General features: G+C 38.8%; 1 protein-coding gene across 2 annotated transcripts in view; it reads left to right on the top strand.

Moving 5' to 3' along the window:
• Nucleotides 1–449: 449 nt before the first annotated feature.
• TSC22D1 (TSC22 domain family member 1) overlaps nt 450–24,619 on the top strand; it is a gene marked incomplete at its 5' end in the record, with an annotated part of 135,079 nt that continues 110,909 nt past the window's right edge. Inside the window, 2 exons of one of the 2 annotated variants that reach the window (XM_082859309.1) lie at nt 450–1,359; nt 1,606–3,316. In XM_082859309.1, coding sequence (XP_082715435.1) covers nt 450–1,359; nt 1,606–3,316 — 2,621 coding nt within the window. Of the gene's footprint in view, nt 3,317–24,619 lie in introns of both variants that reach the window. The other variant, XM_082859308.1, reaches the window with a different exon arrangement.

The raw sequence follows: 24,619 nt of genomic DNA on the forward strand, positions 1-24,619 counted from the left end.
GGGTTTTGCAGCGGCCGCCGCCGCCGCGGCGGGAGGAGGGGTGGAGGTGGCTTCGGAGTTGTCCGGAGAAGGTGGGCATTTCTCGGCTTTCCCACTCCCTCCCCTAGCCTCCCTCCTCCCCTGGTCTTCCCCTCCCTCCTTCCCCGCACCCCACGTGAAGCGGAATATAAAGGGGGGTGTGAGGCTAGAGGGGAAAGTGAATGGCGAAGGACTGAAGGGGTCCCCCCTTCGGGTCCCCGGCTGTTCTGTTCACCCTCGTTCATCCTCCCTTCCCGAAGCTCGCCCTCGAAGGCAGAAGCGGCCAGCGCCTTCGGCTGAGGAGGAGGAGAAGGAGGAATCGCGCCGGGCGGAGCGTCAGGTCCCGTTTTCCTCCTCGGCGTCTTGCATACAAAGATTACGGTGCCGAAGGAAATTGCACTCGCCTCCTCCGCCCCCCGGTACCCAGCACAATGCACCAGCCGCCCGAGTCCACCGCCGCCGCGGCCTCGGCCGCTGCAGACATTAGTGCTAGGAAGATGGCGCACCCGGCAATGTTGCCTCGAAGGGGCAGTGGTGGTGGCAGCGCCTCTGCTCTCAGTGCAGCAGGTACCGGCGTTGGTAGTAGTGCCCCATCTTCCGAGGATTTTCCGCCTCCGTCGCTGCTCCAGCCGCCACCTCCTGCAGCATCTTCTCTGTCGGGACCACAGCCTCCGCCTCCACAAAGCCTGAACCTCCTTTCGCAGGCTCAGCTGCAGGCACAGCCTCTTGCGCCAGGCGGAACTCAAATGAAAAAGAAAAGTGGCTTCCAGATAACGAGCGTGACCCCGGCTCAGATCTCCGCTAGCATCAGCTCTAACAACAGCATCGCAGAGGACACCGAAAGCTACGATGATCTGGATGAATCTCACACAGAAGATCTGTCGTCTTCCGAGATCCTTGATGTGTCACTTTCCAGGGCTACCGACTTAGGGGAGCCTGAACGCAGCTCCTCAGAAGAAACTCTTAATAACTTCCAGGAAGCCGAGACACCTGGGGCAGTCTCTCCCAACCAGCCCCCCCTTCCTCAGCCTCATTTGCCTCACCTTCCACAACAGAATGTTGTAATCAATGGGAATGCTCATCCCCACTCCCTCCATCACCACCCTCACATTCATCATGGGCACCACCTCCATCACGGGCACCACCATCCATCCCATGCCAGTGTGGCCAGTACACCCATTCCGGGAGGGCCGCCCGCAAGCCCAGTATCCAGAAAACTGTCTACAACTGGAAGCTCTGACACTGTTATGCCAGTTGCACCAACTTCTGCCGTATCATCGAGTGGCTCACCTGCATCTGTAATGACTAGTATCCGTGCTCCGAGTACAAGCGGCAGTATAGGTATAAATTCTGTTACAGGTACTAATACGATGAATAATGTTAACATTACGGCTGTGGGCGGTTTTAATCCTAACGTGACCAGCAGCATGCTTGCTAATGCTAATTTAAGTGCGAGCAACGTTCCCAGTGCTGCCGGTGTGAGCGTTGGGCCTGGAGTGAGCAGTGGTGTTAACGTGACTGTGTTGAGCGGCCTGGGCAACGGTACGATTTCGTCCTCCGTTCTCATTCACAGCACTGCCAGTGCAGCTGCAGGGATGACTGTAGGATCAGTTTCAAGTCAGCAGCAACAGCCAACAGTTAACACGTCCAGGTTCAGAGTTGTGAAGTTAGATTCGAGTTCTGAGCCCTTCAAAAAAGGTAGATGGACTTGCACCGAGTTCTATGAGAAAGAAAACGCTGCCCCCGCCGCCGAAGGGGTGGTGATAAATAAAGCAGTGGAAAGCGTAAAACAAAACCCGACAGAAGTGACTTCTGAGAGGGAGAGCACGAGCGGGAGCTCAGTGAGCAGCAGTGTCAGCACGCTGAGCCACTACACGGAGAGTGTGGGAAGCGGAGAGATGGGGGCCCCAGCTGCCGTGGTGCAGCAGCCGCCTGCTCTTCCAGGTGTCGCCCTCCCGCAGATGGACTTCAGTAGCGCTGCTCCGGCGGGCATTTCAGCAGTTAGTATGCCACAGAGTATTTCTCAGTCACAGATCTCGCAAGCGCAGTTGCAGTCTCAAGAACTGAGCTATCAGCAGAAGCAGGGTCTTCAACCAGTACCTCTGCAAGCCGCTCTCAGTGCTGCAGCTGGTATCCAGCCATCACCTGTGAGCGTGGTGGGTGTAACTCCAGCTCTAGGTCAGCAGCCTTCCGTTTCCAGCCTGGCTCAGCCCCAACTGCCGTATTCTCAGGCGGCCCCTCCGGCGCAAGCACCCCTGCCAGGCACATCACCCCAGCAGTTACACTATGGACAGCAGCCGTCGGTGGCCCCAAGCCATGGCCCGTCAGTGACTCCGAATCCTGCTTCCGAGTATGTTCAGCAGCAGCCGATTCTGCAAACGGCAGTGTCCTCTGGACAGCCCACTTCTGCGGGGGTGGGAGCAGGAACCTCGGGGATTCCTGTGGCTCAGCCACAGGGCATCCAGCTGCCAGTGCAGCCCGCAGCAGTCCAGGCGCAGCCCGCAGGGGCAGCTGGCCAACCTGCTGGCCAGGCGCAGACGGCAGTATCTGCTGTACCTCCTGGCAGTCAAATTGCAAATATTGGTCAACAGACAAACCTACCTACGGCAGCGCAGCAGCCCTCTGCCCAAGTCACACCTTCAGTTATCCCGCAAGGTGCTACTCCGTCTTCACAGGTAGTTCCACCCGCTCAGGCTGCGATTCTTCATCAGGGAGTTCAAGCTAGTGCTTCAAGCCTTCCTCAACAGTTGGTCATTGCACCCCAGAGTACCTTGTTAACTGTGCCTCCCCAGCCGCAAGGAGTAGAGTCAGTAGCTCCAGGAGTTGTTTCGCAGCAGTTGCCTGCAGTCAGTCCTTTGCCCTCTGCTAGCAGTATTTCTGTTACAAATCAGGTTAGTTCAGCTGGGCCTTCTGCAATGCCTTCTGTCCCAACAAACTTGGTTCCATCACAGAATATAGCACAAGCCCCTGCCACTCAAAATGGTAATTTGGTTCAAAGTGTTAGTCAGCCTCCCTTGATGGCAGCACCTAATATAAATTTGCCTTTGGCGCAGCAGATACCAAGTTCTACTCAGTTCTCTGCACAATCATTAGCTCAGGCAATTGGAAGCCAAATTGAAGATGCCAGGCGCCCAGCGGAACCCTCCTTAGTTGGCTTACCTCAGACTATCAGTGGTGACAGTGGGGGCATGTCGGCAGTTTCCGATGGGAGTAGCAGCAGCCTAGGAGCCTCTGCTTCTCTTTTCCCGTTGAAGGTGCTACCGCTGACGACACCCCTGGTGGATGGCGAGGATGAGAGGTAAGGTCATGCCATGTTTCTGCAGACACTCAGCAGATGCAGAGTTAATTTATTTTAGTAGCTATGTATATGCACAAGATCAGTCTAAAGCGTTATATATTTCTTCCTTTTTGTATGTGAAACTGCATTTTTCTGGTAAGTTTTCTAGAGCAAGAGTGTTATGGAGCGGTCTCAAACTAGTTGGCCAGGAAGTGGTATAAGTATTGTGTAAACACTATTTGACAGGATAGTTTTTGAGCATTAAGAATAGGTTTGGGAGCACCAAGTGGTTTTGTTATTTATAAAATGGTTTTTAGAGTTACTAGTTTTTGCTGACCCATCTAATAGTTAATCTGTTCTTTTGAGTTCCTGAAATCATTATGATCATCTCTTGGGGACGGGAGGGGAGGTTGTGGTTCCCACAACCTTTACTGGACAGGACAACCCTTTAAAGTTCTACTGTGTTTGCTCTTAGTCTGTGAAAGATAACGTTAGCTGCTTTTCCTCATCAGATATTACAGGAAAGATGACCTAAGCTGGGTTATACAGGTTGCCCTCAAACTGATTGACCAACTTTTGTGTACTTATCTAATGGTCGTTTCATTGGAACAGTAAAGGAATGGGAATCTTAAAAAGTGTTTCGTGGGGTAGGAGGCCATATACTCTTAAAAATAACCGGATTTATCGTTGATAGTAGTATGCTGTGCATTTTTCCTTTTGCATAGTAGATCAAGGTGGTAGCCATTTTAAAGGGTAAAGAAACAAAGTCTTGGAGGGTTGAATTTATAGAGACATGAAACCGACTTTGCGCTCCTACAGTCTACTCCACCTGTTCTCCTCTTCCCTTACCAAAAAAATACATAAAGCCTAAAGTACATTATTAAACCAGCATTTTCTTAATTGGATTGGAAATAATGTGATAATCATGTTTATTGAATCCAATTGTGTCTTTGAAGCTGGCTAGCTAGAAAAGTTGTGAAATCTCTCATGCTACTACATGGCTTTAAACTAAGTTGATTTTTAAAGGAATGTTCTTTTCACAAATTTGCCAGTCTGACTAACCTTGATCAAAATAATATAGGAGTTATGACAAAGGCTATTCATTTTCACTGTGGAACTTTGAATAAGCTTGAAAGATACTTAATTATTTTAGTATTAGTTGGAGATTTTTGAGATTGACCTTTTATCAAACCAGTTGGAACATTTACATTCAAAATGTATATCTGTGGTTTTCCCTTTGGAAATATTGAGCATATTTCAAAAGAATTGCAGTTTTAGAAAAACAAAGGCCTAATGTTTCAGTGAGGTTTTCATGGTTTTTTTGTTTTTTAGTTACTTAGAAGATATAAGGTAAAGGCATGATTAATTGAAATAATTTAAAGTCTTGTCTTTCAAGATTTTTATTACTTTTCTAAGTCATATAATTAAAATCTCGTTACCTAGCCAAATGTATTCAGTATCATGTGTACAAAACTGTACATTAAAAGATAGAACTCTTCTAGGAGGTGGTTTCCTTAAGAGTCCTGTTACAATTATTGTTAAACCTTTAAATGTATCAAATCATGCTAATACTTATCTGTAATTTTAAAGAATTATTTACCCCAAATATTAATAAATTCTAAATTTAAAGGGTGTGATCTGAGTAAAGCCCACGGGTACATTATGTGGTTGCTAAATTTAGAGAAATAAAAGATGGGTCAGATACACAAATGAAAACCACATATTTTGAATTCAAACCTGCCATGATTTTTGCCAATTACTGTTTGTGGTCTCCTGGCATGACTCTCTCCTTTTTTGTTTTCCTCCTGGTGGTGGGGCATGATAGAGCTTTCCACAACATGCTGTTCCAGATGATTAAAGTCAGGAGACTTTACAGCTCGGTTTTTAACTGTAGAGATAGAGTCCCCGTTTAAGATATTACTACAAAATTAATTTTTCCATATAGTAACTGAGAGGAACAATAATGAGGGGCAACTTATGTAGGAAGCTTTGAAACTAAAGGGACAAAAACAGATGCTGAGACATATGATTAAATATTGGTATAAAGTAACTGGAGTTGACTGTGCCTGGTTTGAGTGAGCTACATATTTGAGCCTTTGTTAACATCAAAGTCAAATCGTCAAGACCAGGAAATTTTTTTTCAGAGGTATCCTTTAAATTCTGAGAAATCAAAATGACCCCTAAAATACCTGTAAAGGTCAGATAGGGTAAATTTGTATATTATTTTCTTTGTGCTTTCTTGCAGATTATTTCTTTTACCACTGTAGTTCGGAAAAAGAAATGTTTCATTTAAATTGGTTCTTGCAAGGGAATTTGAGAATATCTGCAAGAGAAAAAAGTGATAATGAGTTTCTATTTATTTTTTTAAAGTGTTTTTTAACTTTTTCTTCCCATGTTAGTTTCTGTGTCACTTGTGTCTTCTGGGCTTGGTCACCTATTAGTCTCCCATAGGAGAAAAGAGTACATTGTAATTTCAGTATTACGACTTAGAAAACACGTTAACAATAAAACTTTTGGATGGTAGGACAGATGAAGATTCGTTGTTCTTTAGTCATCTTTTGAAATAATATTCTAACACTTTAAATTTTAAAATATTTCTAACACATGTGGAAAATGCTTTCAGTTGGCTACTGGTAGAGACTGTGAAGATTAGAAACATGGATCAGGCATTAAGATTATGTATCTAGGTTTTTAAAAATCATTCTCATTAAAAAGTTCTTAATGTCTCGCGTTAACCTTTAATGTGAACTTATTTTTACAACACAGGGAAGACACAGGTATTTCACACTGATGTATAGTCTAGTGTTTTGTGATTGTTAGTACAGCCTCTTCTGTGAAATTAATTGGTCAAACTTCTATTCCTCCTTCAAGGCTCAGCTCAGATGTTCCCTCTGAAGCAGTCTCTTCACCCAGGGAATGTTGTTTCCTTAGCCCTTTTTAGTGTTCCTCTAGTCAAGGCACTGCACACATTCAGTCTGAATTATGTTTATCCATTTTCCCCACAAGACTGTGAGTTCCTCAAGGGCAAGAGCTAAATCTTTTTTGAACCGATTAATGAGCAGACCTTTCTCTGCTTTTTCTATCATGATTTAAAATTGGTATTGTCTCTCACCTTAAGCACAGCTGTTCAGGTTGTAGGATCATATAGTTAAATGCAACAAAGTGAAAAGAAATGAATGAAAATACTTGCTTTTTCTACCTCTTTTGCCTTTTCATACCTTGAGGTGAATTGATGTCTATCTTTTAAATGCAGTGCCTGTTACAGAGTTGGCCCTCATATTTACTAAAGAGGAATGAGTTTTCTTATCAAGTAGGAATAATACTCATTTTGCCTACTTCTTAGGATGGTAGCATCAGATAAAATACTTTTAACTGTAAAATACTAAACTATAAGTTTTAATTTTTATTTAGGTTGTACCTGCACCGTTTAAAGAGCCAAATAGTTTACATGGTTATCAAAACAAACAGCTTCCTGCCTGCTTCATTTCCCAGAAGCAATCACTTTCACCTCTTTTAGATGATGACTGTGATATTTACCTCCTAGTCTCTAACTGCTTGTGTTGCTACTAGATGTGCAACATAGCCAGGTGGGTAGGAGCATGGACCCTGGAATTAGACTGCTTAGGTCTGATCCATCCTCTGTTGTTTACTAGCTGCTTAACCTCGCTGTGCCTCAGTTTGCTCATTTTAAAAAGTGAGGAAAATAGTACCTACCTCATAGGGTTGTTATAAGAATTCAATGCATTTGCAAAGCTCTTAGAACTGTTTCTAACTCATATGCCCTATATATGTGTGTGTGTTAAATAAAATACTCCCTACTTTTTTTTTTTTAAATACATTTCTTTCTTTATTTTTGGCTACATGGGGTCTTTGTTGCTGTGCGCGGGCTTTCCGTAGTCGCGGTGCTCGGGCTTCTCATCGCCGTGGCTTCTCTTGTTGCGGAGCCGGACTCTAGGCGCGCGGGCTCAGTAGTTGTGGCACACAGGCTTAGTTGCTCAGTGGCATGTGGGATCTTTCCGGACCAGGGCTCAAACCCGTGTCCCCCGCATTGGCAGGTGGATTCTTAGCCACTGCGCCACCAGGGAAGTCCATCCTTGCTTTTGTTTTTGGCTTTATTAACTTTGTGGGTAGAAAATGAAGATTAACTTCGTCATGACCTACTCAGTTGGTCCTCCTTCCTCTTGGTCCCTTCTCCTCTTAATAGTTATGATTGCATCACTATTGATTATTCAGTGTTCTTGTAAAATATGATTACTTTTCCTATCCTGTCTAATGTCCTGCACTTGCCTCCCTCCTCCCACCCCAGCCATCTAGTCTGTGTGGTACACTTATATATATATTTCTTATACTATTTAGCATTTAGAAATGTTAGTGGGTTCCCCCACCCCAAGGTTTCATCTGTCATCATCTGTTTCCTCCAAGTTGCCTTTCTCCCCATTTTTGTATGTTTTGGGCTTAACCTTTTATGATAGAGCCTTTCTTCAGATGTCTGGCAATTCTAGGTTCTCTGCTTGTACTTAAGTGTAGGAGACTAAAGAGCTGATAAGAAGTTCTCAATGTGACTTGCTGACTGTTAGCTTTACCATAGGGTGATTTGGCTGGAATTCATTGTTTCCACCCACCCGGCCCCCCCTTAATTTTCTCTGTAGTAATCACTGATTCATCATTTCATCAAATGTCCCTTGAGATGTTCAGACATATCAGGTACTGTTATCAATTTTATCTTCCTGAGGAAGTCTCTCTGATATTTCTCTGAGCTTCATTCTGGACTGATTGCCTTTTAGACTTGGTATGCAACTATTAATATTTGTGGGATTCCTTTCACTGTCTTCTGTGGTTGGATCTCCATTTTCCAGTGACTCATGTCATTATTCATTCTTGGCTCACTTGATGTTTTAAAATGGCTTTAGCTTACCCTGTTACTTGTTTGATTCTTCGGTTAGGTAAAGAATACTGGATTGGAAATTGTATTATTTTATAATTTTGCTCCATGGCTTTCTAGCTTCCACTTTGCTTTTGAGAAGTTTGAAGCCATTCAGATTCCTTATATATATTACATGTGACCTGTGTGTATGTGTTTTGTTTTTTCTTTTTTTCCCCTATACTCTTGTTTATTCTCTCTTTCCATCCCTTCTCTCTTTCTTTTAAATCTCTGAAAGCTTTTAAAATTGTATCTGTTTTTAGTGTTCTGAAATTTTACGATGATGGGTTCTTATGTGGGTTTCATTTCATTCAGGGTGCTGAGTACTGGTGTCCCCTTTCAGTCTGGAAACATCTTTTAATTCTGAGACTTTTTCTTGAATGAGGTTGTTGATTATTTCTTTCCAATTTCTTTTTTCTTTCTCAAACTCCTTTTATTGGGATAATGGACCTTCTTGACCAGTCTTCTGATTTTCTCATATTTTCTTTCCTATTTGCCATCTCTTTTTCTTTTTGCTTTACTTCTGTTGAGTTTCCATCTATTATCATGTATTTGATTTCCAAGAGCTTTTGTCTTTGGTCCTTTTAAATAATATCTGTCCTGTTCTAGTAACAATAGTACTTTCTCTTAGCTGTCTGATCCCTGTGTGATCTGTGTCCTCCAGTTTTAGCTTTCTTAGTTTTTATTTGTTCGGTTTTTATCTTTTGTGCTGTAGCCTTTCCTTAGATGGTGGTTGTGTGTGAGAGTAGGGGAGTAAAATGCTGATTCAGAATTCTGCGGGTCTCGTTAGCTTTGCTTTATGGTCACCTGGTGGAGCATCCCTGTATATGTCTCTTCACTCAGTCAGCTTGTTTTCAGTATGTTCTCCTGCATACTTTTGTGCCTCATTTCCTCAGTCCTGGGATCTTGTGTTTTATATTCACCAGACAATATATTTTCAGTTTTTTGTTGGGGCTGGGGAGGGGCCGTTGGGATTTGTAGGGCTGGTTGCTTCTTAAACAGACTTTTAAACAATCTTCCTTATTTTAAGCACTCTCTCTCCCACATCCCACTTCAGATGTATGTGGTAACTGCCAATTCCTGAGTCTTTTGGGGATTTTACAGTTTAAATTGGGTTTGTTCTTGGCTTTCCCCACTGTTTGCTAAAGATTTGATTTCCTAGTGTTTGCTAAATAAGTCATTTGTCACTCAACCATCTGCTTTCCAGCTTCCAAATTTTTGTTGCTATTGTCTTTTCTACCCGTTCTCTCAGTTTTTGTGGGTTTATGGCTTTATATCTTAAGAAATTCCTTTTCTGTCATTTCAGTGGGGTTTTTAGGAAAGGAGTGTAAAATAGATGTGCATTTAACATTACACATCTATTTCAGTTGTAGAATATTGCACTGTTAAATGTAAAGAATATTACTAATTTTAACAATTCATGCTCCAAGATTTGATCTATAACTAGTAGGTAAATTTTGAGTGGAATTGCTTGGCTTACATTCAGCAGAAATAATAATGGCATATAACTTGGTAGTTCAGTTCACAGAAGTGATTAAGAATGTTAGGATTAGATTCAGTTAATATTTGTTGTCACATTTAACCACTCAACAACCTTGTGAATTAAGTTTTTTTCTAATTTACTGGTGAATAGACTGAAGCTTATTTAGTTTATTAGAGAAGCCAAGTAAGCTGTGTCAGGTTATATACATAACAGTAAAGTTGTATACATAACAGTAAACAGTAGGATTAAAAGCCATTTTTCCAATTCAAAATCTGGCGCTGTTTCTACTACTTATAAAGCCAACAGAGAGGTAAGGGTGATGCCCATAAGTAATAACAGAGTGGCTGAAAACCCAAAAAAGGGCAGGCTTTATTGACTTGTGTATTAGTACAAATAATGGGATTGTCATAGAACACACCAGCATTTACGTATGAGCCCTTGGTGAGAAAAAAGTGGGTAAAGTCGTAAGAGTGGTGTACCTGGAATACAGTAGGCAGACATGTTAAATGAATTAATTCTAACATTTTTGGGGGAAGTTGTATGAAAATTGTCTCTTCAGGAAAACCATTTTAATTTTCTAATAATTTAAATTCTGTCTTTGTAACATTGACTTCAGAATTGCAAAACATGTAGATTTTATTTCTTATTTAGAAAGTTCAATTTAAAAATATGAAACTGCAGAGCATGCCCTGTTCTGGTGTGACAATATCAGAACCCTGGTTGGTTTTTGCTGTGTCACCGTGTCGTTAGGTTTTAATATCATGGTAAGAATATGCTTTAATAGCTTATTAAAATAAATTACATGAGGGAAAAAAACGATAAAGGATGTTTACATTATTTGAAAAGAATGATCTATAATGTTTTGGATTCCAGGTTGACTTTTTTCCTAGTGTCACATATATTCAAATGTCCCACTCTCCCCAACCCTTCACTTCTTCCTTACTAGTCAGCTTGACCTGAAAATCTTATGACCTTTCAGTCTCAATAGGTCTAGTTGATCTTTGTTTTCCTTCCTTGAAACACCCACTCTCTTTTGCTTTCAGTGATATCCTGCTTAGTTTCTTCCCACCTTTCTGGCCACTCCTTTTCATTCTCCTTCAGTTCAGCTCCTCTGTCAGACTCTCAACATTGGAGTTTGTTTGGATTTGAGTCCTCTTCCCACCTACTGCCTTTTCCCTTTTCCCTAGGTGATCTGCTGTTCCATGGTCTGTATGCTCTCAACTCCTGAATGCACATCATAGCCCACACTTCTCTTCTTAGCTCTAGACTGCTACGGTCCTCTGCCTTCCTGTTATCTCTGCTTATATTCTCACAGCCTCTCAGTCTCAACAGATCATAAGCTTAACCTCTTCATTACCTACCCTCTCAAATTTCTCTTTTAGTCGTGCTCATTTTAATAAATATTTCTTACTCTAGTTCTTCACTTAAGAAACCTGAGTCGTTCTTGGTAGCTTCCTTTCCCCCACCCTCTGCATTCTGACCATTACATTCTAAATATATCTTGAATTTATCTTTTCTTCCCCCATCTGTGTTGCCACCACTCTAGTCTAAGGTAACATAGTCAGCTCTTAAAGCCCTGCAGTAGCTTCCTCACCAACTTCCTGCATACACTCTTGCCTTTCTCAGATTTTATGTCTTGTAGTCAGAGTGATGTTCTTAAAACGGAAGGCTGTTCAGGTCTCTCACTTGCCCCCAAACCCCTGAAGCCTTCCCATTTCTTGTAAGGTAATTACATTTTGCTTTTGCTCACTTCTGGCCTCACATGCCACTTTCCGCCTCCCTTTCTGTGTCCCAGCTGCCTCCTTTCGATTCCTCGGGTTGCCATCCTTTCTTGCTCTCTCCTCCAGGCTTTGACGTGCGCTGTGTCACCTTCCCTCCATTCCTCCTTAAGTCTCACTGTCACTTTGAGAGGCCTTCTGTGACATACCAACCTAAACTTAGGTTCTTTGTTAATACTGTTTAAGATCACCTTGTTCTTTTATAGTGCCAGTACAGTTTGTATTGCGTAATTAGTTTTTGTTTTGGGGGATTATCTGTTTGATGATTTTAAGCTTCATGAACAGAGATGTTTGGTTTGCTACTATATATCCAAAGTATATTTCAGTGCCTTACAGTAGGTACTCAGTAAAAATCTGCTTAATGGATAACTGAAGAGAAAATTTTTTAATATTGGCATAAGTTCAGCTTCTTTTTAAAAACACTATTATGATATATTTGAAAGTTAAATAAGTTCTTTATAGATCATGTGTTATCACTATTTTCTCTTTTAATAGAGATGATTGAGAATTGATTACTTTTTTGCTGTATTTTGAGCAAAACAATGCTTAGTTGCTGCTTTTAACAAGCATTGTATGTTTATTTTGTATTTACATATGTTTATGACAGTAGAAGTTCTCCAACTTGAATAAAACAAACAAAAAACCCCACTTATTTCTAAATTAGAATGTCAGTATTCTTATCTCCTTTTGACTGGTTCAGCTGTTTAGCATAAATGATTCTCAAATATCTAAGTATTACCTTGGAAGTTCTTTGCAGTTTCAGCTGTTTAAAATATAAGCATTTAACTGGTGAAATGCCACTTGTTTGTATTAAAGGAGTTTTCTTTGTTAGACAGTATAGTAAGCATTGAGTTAATTACTTGTTTAAAATTCCTGACTGATCTGTTTTACTTATGGTCGTTGTAGTGACAACAAGTGATTGTTACTAAACTAGTAAGTTATGGATTCTATGAAGGGAAAAGAACCATGGAAGAGATTTGGCAGTGATGAGAATTAGCCGTCATTTTAATTGATTATATATGGGTACTAAATGGGAGTAAAAAGTATTAAGATATGAGGCCTTTACTTTTAAGGTTGGGGTAATTAAAAACAGAAGGGAAAATATAGAATCTGATGTTGTAGTGGGGTGATCATCAGAGGCTAGTTCTGAGAGTCTTTAAATGTTGTCATATTCTTTTCGTGGACATACCAGTGTTAAACCTTGTTTGGCTTAAAACCATATTTGTGTTGATGGGGAGAAGATCTACTGTGGCTTGATCTTGTTAAAGAATTAACTTTAGGTCATGGTGAATGGTATTGCCTTTTCTCATTCACTGAGCCATAGGGTAAAGGGTGCTCTTGAGCTTCACGGGGATAAGACAGATGAGATAGCATCTTATTTTCCCAGGCATCCCAGATTATTTTTGTAATATCAGGTCACTACTTAAGTTGAGGAACTCTTGACACTCTGTGTACATGCCTGAGTATTCCTTTTTTGAGTAAATTGTAGATGGATGGATTGATTATAAAATTACTCATTGTTGATAAGATTTCATTCTCTCCCAGCTCACCTAGTTATCTAATTTCTTTGGTTATTAGGGTTAGTGTATATTTATATGGTAACAAACAGCATACTGACTAGTTAGGAACATATAACGTACAATTGAAATACTATCTAGCATTAATTTTTTGCTAACACATGGCTGTGATAAATTTCTAGTGGTGATAGTAATAAAACCTGCCTCTTGTATGATTGGGGGGGTTAAACAAAACTCTGAAATAGATTATATACTTTTGAGTCATAGCAGTACTAAATTTTTTTTTTTTTTCAGGACTTTTTTTTTTTTTGGGCTGTGTTGGGTCTTCGTTGTTGCTTGCAGGCTTTCTCTAGTTGCAGCGAGCGGGGGCTACTCTTCATTGTCGTGCGTGGGCTTTTCATTGCGGTGGCTTCTCTTGCTGCGGAGCACGGGCTCTAGGCGTGCGGGCTTCAGTAGTTGTGGCACGCAGGTTCAGTAGTTGTGGCTCGCGGGCTCTAGAGCACAGTCTCAGTAGTTGTGGTGCACGGGCTTAGTTGCTCCACAGCATGTGGGATCTTCCCGGACCAGAGCTTGAACCTGTGTCCCCTGCATTGGCAGGCGGATTCTTAACCACTGAGACACCAGGGATGCCCATGTCCTAAAATGGACAGGATGCTTTTGTTCTATTTTCACAGAGGAAGAAACTGAGTCTTGGGTTCATTTATTCCGTCAGTAATTAAATATTGAGTTCCTACCATCTGTCATATGCTGTTTTTAGCTTTCCCGGACAGACTACAACAATTTAGTAATAATAGTAGTAGTAATAGTTGTAGTAGGAGTAGTTGAAAATTACGGTACTCGTTATATGCTTGTTCTAAGCACTTTGCATATATCAACTTGTTTAATTCTCAGAACAACCTTATGAGGTGTAAGTACCATTATTATCCGCATTTTGCAGGTAAAGAAATTGAGGGATAGAATGATTAACTTATTCAAGGTCACATAGCTAGTAAGTGGGAGCTGGGATTTAAATCCAGTCAGTCTGGGTCTAGATTATGTGCTCTGTCGTCTCTGTAGGATATGATCAAAACCAAGGTGTTCTGACTGTTGTTTCCTACACTGGAAGGCACTGGGAGCTGCAGATATTTAACTCATTATATCCTCAGATACTCTTGTTTTGATCTTGGAAGTTCGGGTAGGGACGCTCCTCTTGTTCTTGTACTCCAGAATGTAAGCTCCTTGCGAGTAAGGATGTTACCCATCTGTTTTTACCTCTGTATTTCCACTGCATGCAGTATAACCTGATTCATGGTATATTCAGAAATATTTGTTGAATAAGTGAGTGCAGACGTGTGGCAAAAACATACCCCACAATCATCTGGGAAAGGGATATAATTATTGCCAAATACTTTGCCATCCTGTTACCATTATCGCATAGCAGTTTTGATAGGAGTAAGGTTCAGTTCTTCTCGGATATGTTACTGTACCTATTACATTAAGTTCTCTGTCTCCCCCTCACTGGCCTATCAGATGGATATATTTATTGAGTAGGTACTAGGTGTAAATCATTATATCTAGTAATGGTGTGGGCACAGATGGAATCTAACATGGTTCTTGTTCTCAAGCAGTGTATGCTGCATATACATGGGGAAATTGTAAGAGCTAAATAACGCTTTTAAACAACACGAAATCAACGAATCAGAAATTTTGAGCTGGAAATCTGGATCCCATTCAACTTTTGGCTTATAGGTAGAGGAACAAGTTCAGAGAGGCTACATGAATTCCTGACATAGTGCTACAAAACGTTTCTTAGACTGTACCTGGAACGCTAGCCTCCAAAATGACACAGGAAATTGCATTCAGAGTTCACAGATGGGATAGAATTGACCTTTGGTAGGTTAGGAAAGCAGTGTTGTTTGAACTGACTTTTCAAAAGTCTTGAGTTGAAGGAGAAAGTTTGAGGCAGGAGAGGGTTAATAAAAATGGGAGGAAATAAGGAGAACAGTCTGGGCATAATTAAGGCAACAGTTGGGCTTAATGGAGTAAGTTAAGGAGGTGAAAGGAAGTGACTGAAGATTAAATTGGGGAGTGATTTTGCCCTCAACACTTGCTAACTAACTGATGTTCAGGGAAAATTAGTATCAAAGGAATCCGTAATCTGGATTGGAGTGGGGGTATGCTTGGAACAGGGAGGAGAACTTAGGAAATTATGTTTTTCTGTTACTTGTTAATGAATGAAAGAAAGAAATTAGGGGGAGAGTGATTTCCATTGTAAAATGATTCAGTACAGGAATGCTTTGGTTAGCAAAATTTCTCAGTTTATAAAAATACTGTATTCACCTTCCTACCTGCTCTTCCCTTGAAGCAATGTTTTGTTTCTCTTGTGTTGAAAAAGAAAAAAAATAGCCTAATTTCCCAGGAAAGCTATTATTTATAGCTGCAATTTTAAAGGTCTGAGGATAAGTGGTTATAACCTTCAGGTAGGATTTTTGGCAATTTAATCTTTTCATAGGGTTTATCTGTGTCTATAATCCAAAGCAGATGTGTCCCCAAAATATTTGGTAGTGAGTAGAAATGCAGGTGAAGGTGAACTAAGTATTTAGGATTGGTTCTTTACTTTAGTGATCTAGCTGCTTTCTTTTCATACTAACGAGGTGCCATTGCCAGTCTCTTCCAGGCATTGGAAAGAGGTGGAATTATTTCTTCCTATCTCCTGAGCACTCCTAGGTCTCTAAAAGGGAAATGGTAGAGATTTATTTAAATGAGAAAAGCATTAATGCTATCATTGACAATAAATGTGAGTAATTTGATTATTTTACTGACATTTAAAGTGCCACAAAACTTACTCTTTTATATTTTGGTGCATTGTTTCATTTTGCTTGCCATTTAAAAAATTCGAGAATATATACATGTATGTGTGGGTACACATACAAAGGAATGTAATTTTTTAAAGGGATTATTTGAAAATGTCCTTAGATTACAGAATCTCCTGGGTATTTGAAAGGATGTAATTTATTGACTGTGTATATGCATAGCACTCTTTATATCCTTAAGGAGAGCCTACGTTGAATTTAAGAATAAGTGTATGTGTATATATACGTATACATGAAAGGAAAAGCTAACAGGTAACAGATTCAATTTATATTACCCTTCTGTTTCTGGTCCTTTGTGTCAAGTTTTCTCACTCATTTATAAGTTATTGTATCTTAGAGTATTTATATCTATCTTTGTAAGCTTCTTGAAACATTTTAGGGAATGACTTGGGATAGAAAGCCAATAAATGGGAAAAGTATGGCAAGGTAGAATATGGTGTGTCATGAGAGATCTAATAAAGCAGTATTGGGAGACAGAAGGTAAAAGTCACATGCTTTTGAGGAGGTGACATTTGAGAGAAGTTTGATAGCCATGGGGATTAGTAAGTCACTTTAGTGGAGAAAACATACCAAAAAGTTTCAAGGTACGAGGAGTATTTATAGAAGAGAACACAGGACATAGATAGTCTAAGAGATAAGTAAGAGATAGTGTCTGTATACAGGAATGTAGAAGGCAAGGCTAACTTTGAAAAGCCTTAATTAAAGGCAGGATTGCGAAGTTTGGACTTAATTGGACTTGGAATGGAGGACGCTTCTTGTTTTTGTAGAGTGGCCTGATCCGTGCTGTGTTTTAGGAAAGTGCTGACCCTACTTTGGATGTCTAGTTGCTCCCTTCCTTAATGGGGTGTGAGAAGTTCAGTGATTCCTTTTCTGTCACTGGTGGAAATAGAGGCACGTTTTCTTTGTGGTTGTAATCTGAGGTAATGGTTCGAACCAGTGACCCTGGCCTCATTAAGAAAGCTAAGAAGGTAAGGACGCGGTCCACACATGGTAACACTCCAACACTCCGCTTATCCAGAGTGGATAACCTAATCCTTTAGACACAGCTCTGGCTTCCAAAACTGCTTGAAATTGCCATCACAAAGTAAAGCTATGTTTTGTTTTGTTTTTTTCCCTTACTGTTTTTGCATAGCATTTCTGGTCCTTTTTAGACTTTTTTTTTCACGTCTTATATTTTACTAGCTTTATCATTTTAAAGCAGATGAGGGGAGGAGAAGGGGAAAAAAAGGGGATTCTGAGGCATGTAAGGTGACATTGGGGAAGTAGCAGTTTATAGCCTGACAGCAAGGTAGGAGTTAGAAATTTTAAGAAAACCCCAAAGAAATTTGATATGGTATTGAATGTTCACCAGTTGAAAGATTATGTTTTGTATATTATTTTAAGGAAGCATGAACACGAATGCATTCCCAATGGTGTTAACTACTGAGCTATGGATAAGTATAAAGAGACAGTATTTTTAGTTGTCTGCCTCCATTGTATCATTTAACCATCAACAAATTAATATGCTGCTCCATGTTGCTTTTTTCCTATTCTAAAGTAAGGGCAAGTGTTTCATGTTTTCCTACCTTTCAGGCTGGTAAGATTATTCTGTAAGAAATTCATAATGTCTTATAAATAAATGTTAGACCTTTACAGATAGAAATTAGAGAGAATATTTCCAGTAGTAAAATTAAAAGTCCCTAATAGATGCTAAGATTGAAGTAATTATTATTAATGATTTGTAGTTTTAGTGAAATTACTGATGAATAAGTGACATACAGTTACCTGTTCTGTATGAGGTATTGTATAGATACCTACTTATTAGTTATTTTGCTATAATATTATCCCCCCTGAGTTTTTCCTTTGAAATATCTTTATTACCTTTTTCAACACAGTAAATCAAATAATTGTATCTAGGAAAGCTGATTTCTCATTTCACATGTTTTTAATCTCTTTTTTAAGAAATGGATAACCCAAACCACTTACTTTCTTTCATAAGGAAGTTTTTGTTTATGCTTAACATGGTTCTGTTTGCTTGGTTGTGACCTTTTAGACAGTTTTGTTTTGGTATTTTCAACAATGGCAAGGATTCTCTTTCTATTGAGGGACATACTCTCATGTTTTAAAAATTACTTTTGAAAGATGGTATTCAGTGAAACTTATATTAGCCAGTTTATTTTGGAAGAAATGCTGCTTTGTAGTTACCGTTTTTGCTTGGTTTTTGTTTCTTCAAGTGTATTGTTTTGGGTGCAGCGTGGTGAGGCGAATTGAGTGAATGCCTGGTTTTGGCTATAGTGCTGTCCACTGATCATGTGCCAATGAGCCATCACATGTCTGGGTCGTTCCTTCTTTTCCTGTTTTAAAAGGCTTGATCACTGTACAGTTTGTCTTAACTTCTCTTTCAGAGTCAAGCATGGTGCCGTTTCTTGTCTTTGGTGGAGGTTCCATAATATCACAGAATTTTGAAATAAGGGATTGGACTGATTCCTAAGCTGTTCTTTATCTTCATTGTGTTATTCTCCTCTTTGGGGATCTACCAAACATTATTTGCCAGTTATTCTCTCATATGACATCAGGATTTATATGTTTGTACACTGGATATATTTTATTATGAGGAATTTTACCTATTTTGAGGTTCCGGGGAGGAAGGGTGGATCCAGAATGAGGAGGGTAGGGTAAGTCCAAACTAGGTATCGTAACTAGTTTTCTGCCTCCATTCTTGAATCCCATAATAATAAACCACGAAACTGCACCCCAATCCTTTTAGGAACAAGTATATTTAATGCTTATTGAAGGTAAATAATATTTGGATTAGCAACCTCTTTGACTCTTCTTTTTGTAAATTTGTATAAAATTGATGATAAATTCATTGGGATCCTGAGGATTATACGACAGATGATTCTAAGATTTCTTTCAGTGTATTACTGGCTGATATATTACTGTGGGTGAAATATTGTCAAGTAGCTTGGTCACGTAACTACTAAGTGATGGAGCTAGTATTCTACTAGGTGATTTGATTCCAAAGCTTGTACCACCCGGCTCTCTGTATCCGTGGGTTCTGCGTCCATGGATTCAACCATTCTGTGGTCGGTTGAATCTGAGGATGCGGAATCCACAGATGGGAAGGGCAGTAGTAGCATTGATACTGCTGTGGATTTGGTATCCACAGGTGGTCCTGGAACCGATTTCCCCGTGGATACCGAGCAGTGACTGTATTCTGAAGCATTTTGGAGGTTGCCATGGCCCACTGCTAAGCAGCAAGAGGTGACAGTGGACAACTGTAAACAACAGCCCTTAGCCTGCGAGCATGGAGCCATTTGGCCTTAGACACTTCTCGTTGGTTCCTCGCTGTGGTACAGCGGCTTGGCGCTCCTGTTGATGATCCTCGCAGTCTGAATTTAGTTATTTTTTTCTCAATACATTTTCTATTCAAAATGATTAAACTTTCCAAGTTTTTGCTGAAGAATAAACTTTGAATTTGGGAAATCTGCTTAAGTGACATCAATTTCTGAATAATAAATTGATAAAGAGATAAAGTTTTATGACATGAACATTTCAATAAATCAGACTGGTAGCCTTCCATTGGTCTCAGTGAGCTTTAAGTGTTACAAGCTGTTGATACTTAGGTTATTTTTTTTGTTTCATGTGATCAAATTACATTACAGTACTTTTTAAAGTAGAAAACTCACTTTAATCACTTCAATCATAATAGCACATTGTGACTCAGATCTTTAATTCTGTACAGTTACAGCTTAGATTCACATCACATGCTTATTATTGGAACAAGAAAACGCTAATTTACATGAAGGTTTTTATATTAAGTTGAAAAACAGGATTTATCTAGTCTTTTCGCTCATTAACCTAGAAGGGGAAGTGTATTTTTTTTAAATCTAAGACAATTGTATTATGTATTAATTCAAAGTTTTTATAAAGCTACTTTCCTTAATTTCTATTATATTTTTCCTCATTTACAAACATTGGAACTATAGAAAGAAGCAATTGGAATTTTTTTTGAATTGTAGTTAACAGTAAAGATTTATCTTAAAGGATATAGTAGCTTAATTAATCATTTAATAGTAATGTAGTATAAATCTTACTCACATGTTCCATAATTTTACTTTCCAGTAAGATGAAATAGCGAAAAGCTGCTGAAAGTCAGTAATTTTCACATCTTGTACAGTTGATTGCATTTCTAGACATTTTACTTATTGACATGCTTTCAACAGCCTAAAAAAAATCTGCCACTCTTCCCAATCCATGAGGCGGTCACATTGAAGAGAGAGTGTTTTAAAGTGAGGTTACCATTGTGAAATGGATAGGCAAACTAACAGACTCACTTTGGGATTTTTCTTTATGTAAAGGTTTAGTTATGTTTCCAGTTATATTCAGATTCTTAGCCCATGAGGATCTACCAGTAGCTTCAGTTAGCTTTTTAAGAAATCGATCCAATATGCAAAAGCAAAAACAAGTAGACACATTGGCCTAACAAAAACCTAGTTGTGCTATATTTGGGCTTATGAATATGTGACCTAAATGCCATTGATACCAATGGTCTGAGTTAGAGGCTCAAAACATGAATAGGGGAGAAAAAAACAGAAATAGAAAGGTAGTAGAAGACCATTAAAGGGGATGGTAGGGAAGGAGGAGGATCTGGTGATAGTCATAATTTATTAAACAGTTTTGTTGCCTCCATCTGTAAATCTAGCTATATAAAGCATTTTAGAAAAATTACCTAAACTAGTTAAGCCATTGTCTGTTAGCCCAGGAGACTTTTTACATTTACAGTATTTCTGTTCTTTTTTGGTATTGTGTTGGTTTATTTATTTAAGAAATATTTATTAAATGCTTGTTATGTATGTTAACACTGAGCAAAGGTACTAAGGATGCAAAGAAAAAAGTCATGATTTTGGTTTTAAAGAGTTTTATCTAGTACCCTGAAGAAATATCCTAAGATCTTGATATATCTTCCGAATTATCCCAAGTTATATTATGCTTAGTTCTGTGTGTGATGTGCATGACAGCTTTTTTATTCACACAAGTTGATTAATCTAGGCTGTAGACTAATGAGCATAGAGCATAATGAGGTAGCGTTTAATGAGCATTAGCCTTGGCATCAGATGTGGCGTCTGATCTTGTTTATGCTACCTCTTCATTGTATGACCTTTGTAAATGTACGTGTAAGCCCAGTTTCCTTACCTGTTAAATGGGAGTAATAGCTATCCCTTACACTGTTGTTGGGAGGATTAAAGGAGATGAAGTAAGTAATGCACCTGGCTCAGTTCTTAGTTTTGTAAACGGTGGCTGCTCTTATTGTGCCGGATAAGAATGATTCCATTCCTTTCTTACCCACTGTAAATTAAAACTAAAAGCTTGTCTACATATTTAGAGACTGTCTCTCTACTATAGCCTTCGAGACAAGTGATTCTGCGCCTTTGTGACGTTTTTGGTTGTAGCCTGTCTCACCTTGGGCTCCATAAGAGAATTAATGCCTACAGGAAAAGAGTGACTACTTTCTCATTTCTCTTAAGAATAATGTGTATAGTATCACCATTCCGGATGCATCAGGTGAGTAGTGAATGTATTACATGTAGTGGAAGCGTAGTGAATGTATTACATATAATGGAAGCATCAGGGATTAATTCTTTTGCTGAATCCCAGGATGTTAGTACTATATCTGACTATTGGAGAAGTGCTTCAAACTTCTGAAAGTTACGGAAATAAAAGTTGTTACAAAGCACACTTTCCTCTTTCTTAATGGGGGCAGGGAATATGTAGAAGGAATGTAGTGTCATGTAGCAGTTTGTTGATACTCCAGAATACAACCATTTCCCTAATCAAATGATTCTGAAACTCTTTCATTGTAAAGATTGTTTTAGACAGGCATAATGCCCTGAAGACCATCTGTTCCATACTCGGTCCCATATGGGACTGAACACTTATATCCTTAGAATGAATGGAGTTAATCAGTTTATTTTAAATAAGATAATGAGTCAGTACCTGTTTTTTAAGTTTCAAAGGTTCATTGAACTGGATTTTGAAATCTAGTTTAAAAGTTTCAAAACTAGTGTTTTGGGAATATTAGTTCTTCAAGTAAAAAAAAAAAAAGTACTTCTAGAGCCCAAGAATTTGGGGGAATGCTTTTTGACATATACATCTTAGAGATGGACATTGCATTTTAGTTTATTGAAGATTGAGAAATTCTGCAGAAGGGAGACAGTTTTACTTATTGACTCCAACTCCTTTGAACATATAGCACCTGTTAATGTCCTATAGACCCAGTGTGTTTTGGAATACACTTCGGGAAATATTGATCTGCTTCATTTTATATGTGAGAATATTCTGGGTCATATAGCTAAGTGATGGCAGGCCTCAACTGGATCCCATCTCTACATTTATTATTCTACGTGAACGGTTCTTTTTCTGTTATACCACCCTCTTTTCTGTATGTATTTGATTTATTTTAGAAATAAAAATATAATTGTCATGTGAAAGTATATACCAAGTATATACCATCTGGCAGAAGTTTAAGAACATATTTTGAGAAGTATAGCACTGACATATTTGCAGCCTCATTTAATTGGCCCTGTCATTGTGAATGGTTTGCAGATCTTAGGGATGGCCTTCATATGAGTTTACTATATTCCTGGGGGAAATCTAGTTAACTCCATAAACATTCAAAGATAGGGAAGCTAATCAGAATTGGTTCTATGCTTTCATTAGTAAAATATAGAAATTTTACTAACTTTGTTTTTCTTATGCTTTAGAGTTAAAGCTTGACATTGCTAACAAAGGAGCCAATTAAACAGTCTCATCTCCCATTTATCCATTTCCCATGTTACACTTACTTGAGCAATGGAATAAGAAAGGAGTACCGAAAGGGATGTCAAATTCTGAGAAAAATTGAAGTCTTCTGGGGACTAAAAGGATTTATCAAAGGAGTGAAAAGAATGGGTATTGGAGATGTGCCTGAAGATGTATTAGTAGATTAAGGTCTTTTTGGCTCTTTTGGGAATGTCTTTGAAGATAGACCACCATAAAACTGCAGGAAGTCAGAACTTTTAGAGTATTAATACTAGCTGCATTCGGCAGTATCAGAGATTTGATTCAAGTTTTGAAGGAAGAACGGAAAAAGGTTTTTTTCCTACGTAATCTGGTATTCTGAGTAAAATTTAAAGGAGTGCCTTATTAAAACATGTGAAGGAATATACATGAATTTCATTTCTTCGAGGAGGTATGTCCACATTTGTCGTTTTCTCACTTGCTGAATTGAAAACTTGAGTTCTGGTAGCAGTGGCACTTTCAAGGCCTTAACCCAAGATCTGTGATGGCTTTGCAAAGTTGTGTTGATAGCCCATACAGTGTTAACTAAACTTCATGTATCTGTTTTATATCAAATCATATTTCTTAAATTGTTGATTATTGATGGTGGTGATATTCTTTTCCCTTTGTACCTTTTCACCATATTCTTTTTGGCAGTATTTTCCTTTTCAAGACCTGGATTGTGACTGTAAAATCTTACTTACAAAATGTTTGGAAAGTAGAATCGGCTGTGAAAGCTGTGAATGGTTGGTAAAATACCAGGATTAAAGGTTTGTTCCAGGATTTAAATTTAGTGTATAGCATATCAGGTTAGGCATTTTTTATTTTTCTGGTTTGTAGTTTCATTACTGTGTAGATATTAACTACCTGATGAGTATTTGACAAACACAGGCTTTCTTAGTTTCTGATGGTTTACTGACATGGGCCCTGAAGTTCAGGATGCCCTCTCTCTAAGACTTATGGATGTGTTGGCCTTATGACTTTCTTTTTGTCACTGCAGGCTCAATGGCCAGACAAGTTATATAACTTAGAATAGGGTAGATTAAAGGTGTTATTTGTAATTAGATATTTGTCCTGTCTTTTCAAAAGCCTACCCCATTTTATTGATAAAGAATTTGAAAGCATCCTGTTCTTGTATAAAGTGCTGAGTGCTTCTGATACCATACTTCCATTGAGATGAGTGTGTTTATATTGATTTTTATTAGACTCAGGTTGGGACGAGGAGGGGAGTGACCTTCCTTTGATTTTGTCTTTGTGTACAGAAGAATTTGAGTAGATATAGTGAAAGCTACCTGTAAATAATATTTAAAATATATTAAAATTGAGGACAACTACAACGTCCATACTGAATATTATACACTCAGTGACAAACTAAAGACTGTTCTCTGGGTAGCAGAATTGAGCTCTGAATTAGTAGAGAATAAAATGCAATTTGTTATTGCTAGATCATTATTCTAATCATGCTTGTAACAGAAATGATGACTTAAATTATAGAATTTTATATAATTTTTAAAGTACATTAAGGTAATTGAACTCATTAAACTCTTTGAGATTTTTATACATTTAAGAGAGTATCCTATATATTTATTTGTTAGGCAGGTCAATAGATATGTGACATATAAACTAGAAATTTAAATTCTGCATTTTGCTTTTTTGTAGATACTTTAAAGATGAGAGGAATTTTGGATTACCTTTTCAACAAAGTTTTAGATACAGGTCTTTCAGTTTCAGTAGAAACATCTGTTGTTCCTAGATATTTATGTTGTTGATATTGAGTTTTGCTGTATTTTATTTCTAACTCTTATTGCCTTGTCAAACTTTCCTGGGTTGATAGAAATGGCAAAGCAAATAACTGTCAACTGATCTATGTTTAAATGAAATAGAAGGAGAGAATTTCAGAATTCTACTTAAAATATTTAATCTAGCATTTTATCATATACTAAGTATTTTGAAAGAAAATAATTGTTAATCAAAA

Source organism: Leucopleurus acutus (genome assembly GCF_964270905.1).
Source record: "Leucopleurus acutus genome assembly, chromosome: 18".
Taxonomy (NCBI): domain Eukaryota; kingdom Metazoa; phylum Chordata; class Mammalia; order Artiodactyla; family Delphinidae; genus Leucopleurus; species Leucopleurus acutus.